General features: G+C 42.7%; 1 protein-coding gene across 1 annotated transcript; it reads right to left on the reverse strand.

Moving 5' to 3' along the window:
* Nucleotides 1-3,468: 3,468 nt before the first annotated feature.
* On the reverse strand, nucleotides 3,469-5,550 carry LOC135207785 (uncharacterized). The gene has a single exon (XM_064239610.1). The coding sequence runs from the start codon at nucleotides 5,548-5,550 to the stop codon at nucleotides 3,469-3,471; it is 2,082 nt and encodes a 693-aa protein (XP_064095680.1).
* Between the last annotated feature and the right edge of the window lie 5,452 nt (nucleotides 5,551-11,002).

Genomic DNA, 11,002 nt, shown 5'->3' on the forward strand with positions numbered 1-11,002 from the left:
CCAGCCCCCCAAGGACTGCCTTCCATCCTCCACCTCCTTGCCTCGGGTTTTGTAGTTACCTCAAGTACAGACTGAGTATTAGGTCCTTCCTTCTAGGCCTAGTAGAACTTCCAGCCAGCAGTGGCCCCCCTTAACCATCCTTCCAAGCCTTCCGGGTCCTGGGTTTTGTTACCTCAAGTCCAACTTGGGAGTATTAGGCCCTTCCTTCTAGGCCAGTTGACCTCCAGCAGCCCCCCAACTGCCTGATCTTCCAGCCTTCGGGTTTTATTAGGTACTTCAATTCGACCCCCCTGAGGCTAGTTAGTTAACTTCCTTCCTAGGGCCATTGAACTTTCCAGCAGCCCCCCCCCCCCCAACTGCCTTCCATCCTCCAGCCTCGGGGGTTTTTTTTGTAGTTAGTTACCTCAAGTCCAAGACTTGAGTATTATGGGTTCTGAGTATTAGGTCTTCCTTCTAGGCCATGAATTTCCAGCAGCAACTTGCCTTCCATCCTTCCCAGCCCCCCTTGGTTTTAAGTTTACCTCAAAGTCCTTGACCTGAGTATTAGGTCCTTCCTTCTAGGCCTAGTGGAAAATTCAGCAAGCCCCCCAACCCTGCCTTCCATCCTCCAGCCTCGGGTTTTTGTTATTCCTCAAGTCCAGACTGAGTATTAGGTCTTCCTTCTAGGCCAGTGAACTTCAGCAGCCCCCCAACTGCCTTTCCATCTCCCCAAGTACCTCTTGGTTTTGTAGTTATCCTCCAAGTCCAGGTCTGAGTATTAGTCTTCCTTCTAGGCCATGAACTTCCAGCAGCCCCCCAACTGCCTTCCCATCCTTCCGCCTCGGGTTATTTCCTCCAACCTCGGTTTTGTAGTTACTCATGCCAGGCTGAGTATTAGTCTTCCGGGTTCTAGGCCAGTGGAACCTTCCGCACCCCCCAACTGCCTCTATCCTCCAGCTCCGGTTTTGTAGTTACCTCAGTCCAGGCTGAGTATTAAGGTCCTTCCTTCTAGGCCAGTGAACTTCCACACCCCCCCAACTGCATTTCTATCCTCCAGCCTCGGGTTTTGTATTACCTCAATTCCAGGCTGATAATTAGGTCTTCCTTCTAGCCATGAACTCCCAGCCCCACCCCCCCAACTGCCTTCCATCCTCCAGCCTGGGGTTTTTGTAATTACCTCAATTCCAGGCTAAGTATTAGGTCTTCCTCTAGGCCAGTTGAACCTTCCTCCAGCAGCCCCCAACTGCCTTCCATCTCCCAGCCTTCGGGTTTTGTAGTTACCTCAAGTCCTTGGCTGATATTAGGTCTTCCTTCTAGGCCAGTGAACTTCCAGCAGCCCCCCAACTGCCTTCTATCCTCCAGCCTCGGGTGCAGTCGAGTAGTTGCCTCAAGTCCAGGCTGAGTATTAGTCTTCCTTGTAGGCCAGGAACTTCCAGCAGCCCCCCAACTGCCTTCCATCCTCCACCTCGGGTGCAGGTCAGTAGTTACTTCAAGTCCAGGCTGAGTATTAGTTCTTCCTCGAGGCCAGTGAACTTCCAGCAGCCCCCCAACTGCCTTCTATCCTACAGCCTCGTGCAGGTACTAGTAGTTGCCTCGAGTCCAGGCTGGAGGTATTAGGTCTTCCTTGTAGGCCAGTGAACTTCCACAGCCCCCCAACGCCCTTCTTTATCCTTCCAGCCTCGGGTGCAGGTCGAGTAGTTGCTCAAGTCCAGGCTGAGTATTAGGTCTTCCTTCTAGGCCAGTGAACTTCCAGCATCCCCAACTGCCATCTATCCTCAGCCTCGGGTGCAGGTCAAGTAGTTACTTCAAGTCAGGCGAGTATTAGGTCTTCCTCTAGGCCAGTGAACTTCCAGCAGCCCCCAAACTGCTTCTATCCTCCAGCCTCGGTGCAGGTCTAGTAGTTTGCTTCAAGTCCAGCTGAGTATTAGGTCTTCCTTGTAGGCCAGTGAACTTCCAGCAGCCCCCCAACTGCCCTTCCATGCCTCCAGCCCTCAATGCATGTCGAGTAGTTACTCAAGTCCAGGCGAGTATTAGGTCTTCCTTGTAGGCCAGTGAACTTCCAGCAGCCCCCCAACTGCCTTCTATCCTCCAGCCTCGGGTGCAGGTCGAGTAGTTACCTCAGTCCAGGCTGAGTATTAGTCTTCCTGTAGGCCAGTGAACTTCCAGCAGTCCCCCAGGAGCACTTACAGATTAGCGGGCCCACTCGACCGCCGACCGAAATCGGCGGAAGAACACCAAAACCAATATGGCGGCGATACCAAAACAACAACAAACAAAGTAGGGAGCTACTACATATCCGCGACGATCGATTTATGTGTGCTGTCAGAAAGCCGTGCGGAACGGCGCTTCGCGCCTTATCCGCAAATTTAAAGATTCTTGGCAGGCACGGCATGTCTGGCAAGAGGTAATGTTGCGCTGCGCGCGCTAACCACAGGGGTTACAGTAAGGCTACTTACCGTGGCGGATGGATTTGGGTGTCGCGATACCAAAACAACAACAAACAAAGTAGGGAGCAACTGGCCCGGTAAAGTGTAAACAACCCGCCCCCCAACTGCCTTCCATCCTCCAGCCTTGGGTGCAGGTCTAGTAGTTGCCTCAAGTTCTAGGCTGAGTATTAGGTCTTCCTTGTAGGCCAGTGAACTTCCAGTAGCCCCCCAACTGCCTTCCATCCTCCAGCCTCGGGTGCAGGTCGAGTAGTTGCCTCAAGTCCAGGCTGAGTATTAGGTCTTCCTTCTAGGCCAGTGAACTTCCAGCAGCCCCCCAACTGCCTTCCATCCTCCAGCCTCGGGTGCAGGTCGAGTAGTTGCCTCAAGTCCAGGCTGAGTATTAGGTCTTCCTTCTAGGCCAGTGAACTTCCATTCAAGCCCCCCAACTGCCTTCCATCCTCCAGCCTCGGGTGCAGGTCGAGTAGTTGCCTCAAGTCCAGCTGAGTATTAGGTCTTCCTTGTAGGCCCAGTGAACTTCCAGCAGCCCCCCAACTGCCTTCCATCCATCCAGCCTCGGGTGCAGGTCGAGTATTGTTGCCTCAAGTCAGGCTGAGTATTAGGTCTTCCTTGTAGGCCATGAACTTCCAGCAGCCAACAAATGCCTTCCATCCTCCAGCCTCGGTGCAGGTCGAGTAGTTGCCTCAAGTCCAGGCTGAGTATTAGGTCTTCCTTGTAGGCCAGTGAACTTCCAGCAGCCCCCCAACTGCCTTCCATCCTCCAGCCTCGGGTGCAGGTCGAGTAGTTGCCTCAAGTCCAGGCTGAGTATTAGGTCTTCCTTGTAGGCCAGTGAACTTCCAGCAGCCCCCCAACTGCCTTCCATCCTCCAGCCTAAGGCCTTGCATCCTTCTGCTGCACAGCCAGCCAAAAAATCTGGTTGGCCTGTCGCATCATCTCCTTAGCTTCATTCTCTTCATTCTTGTTCTTATCTTCCGATACTGCTGACCCTTGACTTCTTTCCCTGTGGTCAGCAGTATTTACAATATCATCAGATTCTTCACTATCGCTATCGAGTTCTTCCCCAAAGTCCTTTTCTTTTCTGTTTGATCACCTCCCCTTGATTCGCAGCCATGCTGGTATAAGCATCAATGATCATCTGATGTTGTTGTTGGAGTTTTTTTTCTTGTAAAGTGTTCTTCCCCTCCATTTCCATATTTAACTTGTTCAGTTCAACATTCCTCCTCATCAGGTCGTCGATTGCTCCCTGCAAGTCTTCAATTGTCTGCTCGTACGCAACTGTATTCCTATCCCACTGGTAAATATCCTTTATGAGTTCCTGGTTCACATTTTCCAAGGCCTTTACTTCCCTCTCCAGTTCTATATATTCCGTCTCCTTCTGCTCAATTATTTCTTGAAGCCTCTCTTTCTCATCCCTGAGGCGATCTCTGTCCGAATTCGTCAGAGTTAGAGAATGACGTAATTTCCGTAATTCCTCTTGCATTTCACCGATCCTCATCTTCTCATTTATTTCTCCTTCGAGTTTCTCTTTCTGTTCGGTTGCGTGGCCTGCGCTTTCCGACGGTTCCTTCAAAAGTGCCTCCTGTTCCTGTTGTAGTTTTTTTTCTTGTAAAGTGTTCTTCCCCTCCATTTCCATATTCAATTTGCTCAGTTCCACATTCCTCCTCATCAGGTCGTCGATTGCTCCCTGCAAGTCTTCAATTGTCTGCTCGAACGCAACTGTATCCCTATCCCACTGGTAAATATCCTTTATGAGTTCCTGGTTCACATTTCCCAATGCCTTTACTTCCCTCTCCAGTTCTATATATTCCGTCTCCTTCTGGTCAATTATCTCTCGAAGCCTCTCTTTCTCTTCCCTGAGGCGATCTCTGTCCGAATTCGTCAGAGTTAGAGAATGACGTAATTCTCGCAATTCCTCTTCCATTTCACCGATTGGCTCTTCTCCATTTACTTCTCCTTCGAGCTTCTCTTTCTCTCCGGTTGTGTGGCCTGCCCTTTCCGGCGGTTCCTTCAAAAGTGCCTCCTGTTCCTGTTGTAGTTTTTTTTCTTGTAAAGTGTTCTTCCCTTCCATTTCCATATTCAATTTGCTCAGTTCCACATTCCTCCTCATCAGGTCGTCGATTGCTCCCTGCAAGTCTTCAATTGTCTGCTCGAACGCAACTGTATCCCTATCCCACTGGTAAATATCCTTTATGAGTTCCTGGTTCACATTTCCCAATGCCTTTACTTCCCTCTCTAGTTCTATATATTCCGTCTCCTTCTGGTCAATTATCTCTCGAAGCCTCTCTTTCTCTTCCCTGAGGCGATCTCTGTCCGAATTCGTCAGAGTTAGAGAATGACGTAATTCTCGCAATTCCTCTTCCATTTCACCGATTCTGCTCTTCTCATTTACTTCTCCTTCGAGCTTCTCTTTCTCTCCGGTTGTGTGGCCTGCCCTTTCCGGCGGTTCCTTCAAAAGTGCCTCCTGTTCCTGCAGGCGCCTCAGAAGGTCTTCTTTCTCACGAGCAAAAGTTGCCAGCTCATTTTTCAACTCTTTATATCCAGATTCCAATTGTTTTAAATCCTCAATCTCCTTCATTTGTCTTGATATTAGAAGCGTCTGTTCCTCATTGAGCTTCTTCAGATCTTGATTTTCAGACGCTATTTTGTTGCTGGCCTCTTCCGGCAACTTGACCTGCTTCGCCGCCGCTTCCTCCATATCCAGCAGCTCTTCCAAATGACGAATTTTTTCGTCGGCTAGACATTTCTCCAGATCGCAGACCCTTTTTCGGAGGGCTTCCTCAGCCTCTTTCCTGAGCCCGATATCTTTTCGGAGTTCCATGTTCTTGTGTTCTTCCAGGCGAAATAGTGTTTCCCAATTGTCGGATACGTTCTGCCAAAAGTCGAGTGCAACACGACTCTTCAAATTGTCGTCCTCGGCACGTCTTCTGGCCACCCTCTCCTTTTGTAGATGACTGTATAAGAGTCCTCCAATGCCTGCAAGGGCTCCAGCGAACCAATTCCTACGAAGGAAACTCGCTACTGGCTGCAGGTCTTCATATAAATTAGATGTAATCCCGATTCCAACCAGTGGAATACGGGCCAAAAAATCATTTATAAATGCACAACAATTGCTAAGGTATTTAGACATGTTGAATGTTACCCTTGTAAGTGGTTTGCACCAACGTTAGAATCTAAAAAATCCAGGTGGATTCTTCCAGCCTCTCCATGGAGTATACAGTCTCCAGGCCATATACATGGAGTATACAGTCTCCAGGCCATATACATGGAGTATACAGTCTCCAGGCCATATACATGGAGTATACAGTCTCCAGGCCATATACATGGAGTATACAATCTCCAGGCTATATACATGGAGTACACAAAGATGCAGAGATGCTCAAATCTCATAAGATTTCGTTCAAAATTCCCTAACTGGCAACCTAGCATGCTCCATATTTATCTATTATTTCAATGCGGAAACGCGATTATTGCATACAATAAGGCCATAATATGTTTCATAAGAGTGAAATCTTCAAAACTGTAAGAAAATGTCACGTGTAGTAAATTTCTGAAAAAAACTCTTTAGAAATATTTTCAAAACTTTCGTTCACACATCGCTGAAGCATTTGACCAAAATGAAGTCGTCATCAAGCATCAGTTCAAATGTTACATAAAAAAAAGGAAAAAAATGTCATAACATTAATGATGCTTCCAAAGCAAGCATAAAATTTGAAATAGTCCTATTTGATTGCTTTTACACCTCAATGCTGAAAAAAATGTAAATATGTATATACAAAAGAAGAATGTGCCCACCAATATCAACGTGTGATGGGAGCGTGTGTGACGTATCATTAGTGTCGGTGCAACAACAACCATCCGGTGTAACATAAGTAGGTCTACACAGAGTAGCGACAATGAAATGATCTTGAAAACATTTACTTTATATATGTTAGAGGAATAATTGGATTTTCATACATAATTATTTGTTATAATTCTTAAATATTTCAAAAAATGATGGCGTACTAGCAAATATTCGTCTATGCAATTATTCTTTTGTTAAAGCCAAGATATTGTTCCTAGGCCTAGGTGTTAGATTTCTTTACTTTACACTTAACAGTCACATCTCTCTATTAACAATTTCTGGCCAGAAAGGAAATGAAGTTATCTACATATTCTTGCACTTCAAGTTACCTTATGAAAGAATACACCAAAAAGAGCAGAAGGACTTTTAGGAATATAATATTCTAAACCAGTTGAAAAACAAGTGTTCCATACGCCTTAACATTAATACTTATGATATTTCGATTAGTAGCCATCTTCTCCATATAATCAAAATCATCATCATCTTTTATTCCTCAAAGAACAAGTAATCTTTACAAATAAAAACATTAGTAACAGATTACATTTCAGAAGGCTTAGAAATTTTTTTAGGCTTATAAATCATTTTGTAACATACGGGTAGCTTAAACAAAGCCTAAAACTTTAACATTCAAAGAAAACTAGTTGTAATTCATATTCCTATCGTACTCCTCAAAGAACAGGTAATCTCTACAAATAAATTCTTTAGTAACAGATTACATCTCAGAAGGCTTAGACGATTTATTTAGGCCTATGAAACATTTTGCAAAACACAGGCAGCTTAAACACAGCATAAATGTCAACATTCAAAGAAAACTGGTTGTAATTCATATTCCTACTTTGAAAATGTTGTTATGACTGCTGAACTTATTAGAATTTAGGTCTGCTGTCATAGTGCTGCAGACGTGGTTATGTTGACCGGTCCGAGGATCATGTTAAGTGTGCTTTCACTGATGGCACCGCTAACCTAATCACACCGCACTTTGAACTAAGCAACGTAAAAGAAAGAAAAAAAAAAAGTTCAAATCACACAGATTACTAATCATACCAGTGCATAAAAGGGATCATATTTATATAACCATAAGGAAAATAAGGCTAGCTGTGAATTCGCAAACTTGTCGACATGTATGAAATAAGAAAAAAAAGAAGTTTAACACTACTTGGCAACATCACGTTGAGTATGAGACTCTGAAGGATGCAAAAAGAATCATGTCGCACGAGATTTGAGCACCACTGTACACACAATAACATACACAATCTAGATACATGAGATAACATGATATAAAAATGAGTAATCGGCAATATCCATACAGTTGCAGAAGTTGTATAAATGTTAGTAATCATAATAATGTTAATAACAGTAATAATATTGAGAGTAGTTTCAAAAAAGTATTAAGTAATAATAATTGGTGAACAGATTGAATATAATTAAAATGCAGCCAGAGACCTTCGGTGGTTACAGTATTCAGGTCCAGAGGGCTAAATACGAAAACTGAATGTAGAAAACTTCTAAATTGATGATATTCGCAGTAAAAATCAAAGAGTAGAATATCAGTAATAAGAAAACCTCAGAAATATAACAATAACGACATATTCAGCAGGTGGCACTTTGCAAAGGCAGAGAGGAAGCCATTTAGGGAACAAGCGCCTCATTTTCCCCATCATTCCCACTCCTTAGGATGCTTTGTATGAACGAACTGCTGCTGTTCTGCACTCGGGTGATCAGACTGGACATTGTTTGCCTTACAATGGTTTTTTTAAGTTGTCCAAGCGGTTTTCTGTGAACATCTGTGTGTGGCGGTGTGGTATCGTGTTTGTGAGGCGTCTTGAAATGTCATTGTGCAAAATAATGATGCGTCTCATGGTCTCTCGGGTATAATTCATCCACAAGGAGCACCTATAGATACTGTGTAGCAATACGAGCGGATGAGCAGCAGTTTCATGTGTCGGAGACAGAAGGCAAACACCGTCACAATCATGTTGCCAGTTGCACATAGTTTACGACGCCTCTGCTCTATGTCTGCCGTATCTTTTAGGTCGTCCGTGATAATGTGACCCAAATACGGAAATTCGTGCACGAATTCCAGCCGGTGATTTCCGAGGAAAACTTCTTTGAATATATATATATATATATATATATATATATATATATATATATATTATATATATATATATATATATTATCTATATATATATATAGATAGAGAGAGAGAGAGGAGATGAGAGACGGAGAAGACAGAGAGGAGAGAGAGAAGAGATGAGAGGAGAGAGTCGAGAGAGAGAGAGGGAGAGAAGAAGGAGAGGAGAGAGAGAGAGAGAGAGAGAGAGAGAGCAGAGAGGCTTTAGCTATATACATACATACACACACACACACACACACACACACACACACATATATATATATATTATATATATATATATATATATATATATATATATATATATATACATATATGCTGTACACACATACAAATACGTATATAAAAGTACATCGTCTAATTCTCCTCTTCTAGAAGTCATAAATCTCAGAAGTCAATTTATCCCTTCCCCCTCAAAGTGTGGTGGTGGTGGTTTCCGGTGTAGGATTCCCACCCCCCCCTCCTCCTCCTCCTCCTCCTCTTTCTCCTCCTCCTCCTCCTCCTCCTCCTCCTCTTCCTCCTCCGCCATATTTCTTGACTCTTTCTGTCTTTGGCGCAAAACTGCAATTTACATTTCCGTTATCGGTTCCTTCCACTTTCCAGCGCCTTTTCTTATGGCCGCTGACGATATTCTGACCATAATTCTTTACAAGGCCATTGAGAGAGAGAGAGAGAGAGAGAGAGAGAGAGAGAGAGAGAGAAGTCTTAAGAGATTAGTAAAAGAAAGAGAAATATAAGTATTTTGCAACTGAGAGAGAGAGAGAGAGAGAGAGAGAGAGAGAGAGAGAGAGAGAGAGATTATGCTCAAAGACGGAGAAGATGCAGTGTACTACTGCATCATAAGTCTGATCCATTACTGGAATAACTGTTCACAATGGAATGCAATTAGTGGGTACCGTTGGCTCTTACAGTAATTCCCAAACAATATTAAATTAAAACAGGCCATCATTTCTCATGGTTTTCTTACTGCTCAGACTTCGAGACGAAAACGTTTCATTCACAGGCCGGTTTGACATCAAACGTTTATTACTCATGTTACCCGGAAACAGTCACTACTTTCAGAAGCTGACAAATACAAACATTTCTGAAAGAAAGTAACTAGAAATGAGACTATTACATACGTGAGCTTATATGAATTAAGAAATATGAAATGAGAATACCTGTAACACAGCAGAACTGGTATGACAAGCTGATTTGGAAAGAACATGTCCCATTTACAAACTGACTTTATATGTGAACATTCAATACTCATGAAGATGACTTGAGATGAAAATGCTTTATGGAAAAGATATCTTGAAAAGGAAAAGCTTCGCAAACAAGGTAATTTGAAATGAAAATGGTTTTACCTCATATAACAAAGTTTGTCATAAACGCAAACATATGTGAAAATATATTAATTCCGAGGTAGAACAAATTGGGTATCAAAGGACATTTGTAGTTTAATGCACTATATGTGTCGCGGTGATGTGATAAAAATTCATAATATGGCAAACGTACGACTTTTGTTAACATGGCAGAGGGGATTGGAAATCGATTCTAATTACAAATACCCGAGTTCGACAGTGATCTGTAAGGTCGGAATCGGTATCAACTTATACCTCACTTGTTGGCAGAGTCCTTAACCTCACTGAAGCCCTGATTTCTCGTCTGTGCGCTGGTTCGAATCCACGAGAGAACGAAATTATTATCAACTAAAATATTCCCCTCTGGTTAATATATATGAAAAAATATAATTCCGAGGTAGAGCGAAATGGATATTAAAGGACATTTGTAGCTTCATCATTTATTTTTATATATACGTGTATATAATATATATATATATATATATATATATATATATATATATATATATATATATATATATAATATATGTGTGTGTGTGTGTGTGTGTGTATAATCTTACGTCTACCCTCAGCAAATAAAGGATGACTATGTCATTGTTCATTACTGCGAGAAAGACACTTTAAAGAGCAAAATGTCTTACAGGTTAAACTAATAACACACTCACACACATACACACACACACATAATATATTATATATATATATATATATATATAATATATATATAATATATATTATAATATATATATATATATTGTTTTTTTTGAGGAGGTGGCACCTGAAAAGTAATCTAAGCAAGTCTACGGGATGATGTTGCTGGCTCGTTTTTTTGTTTTTTTTTTTAACGCTCATTCGTAAAACTAACATATACCTAATTTACTTCTCGCGTCAACGGAGGCATAATGAGCTCCCAAACTGGATCCACTCCTTACGGAGCGGAAATGTACTTCCAAGTCTAAGAACTTAGAATGAAGTCCTAATTACTGCAGTACTAAAGTATTACTTGTACGTATAACCTGTTACAAGGTCTAGCTGCATTGGACAAAATGTTTAATGGCTTTGTTAACGAGGGTCATTGCAACAGATATAGGTGATTCAGGTCAAATTTAAATAACTGTTTGTCGCTAACACATTTTGAGGCAGAATTCGTAAATATTAATCTGATCAGTTCACCACTGAGACATGTGTCAACTTTAATCATAATACAATTGATACATTACTACAGCATTAGTTTCTCCGCCAGATACTGATCGTAATATCA

This window comes from Macrobrachium nipponense, chromosome 34 (assembly GCF_015104395.2).
Source record: "Macrobrachium nipponense isolate FS-2020 chromosome 34, ASM1510439v2, whole genome shotgun sequence".
NCBI lineage: Eukaryota > Metazoa > Arthropoda > Malacostraca > Decapoda > Palaemonidae > Macrobrachium > Macrobrachium nipponense.

Excerpts from the sequence above, each read along its gene's own strand:
- LOC135207785 (XM_064239610.1), bottom strand. The coding sequence starts at position 5,550 with ATGTCTAAATACCTTAGCAATTGTTGTGCATTTATAAATGATTTTTTG.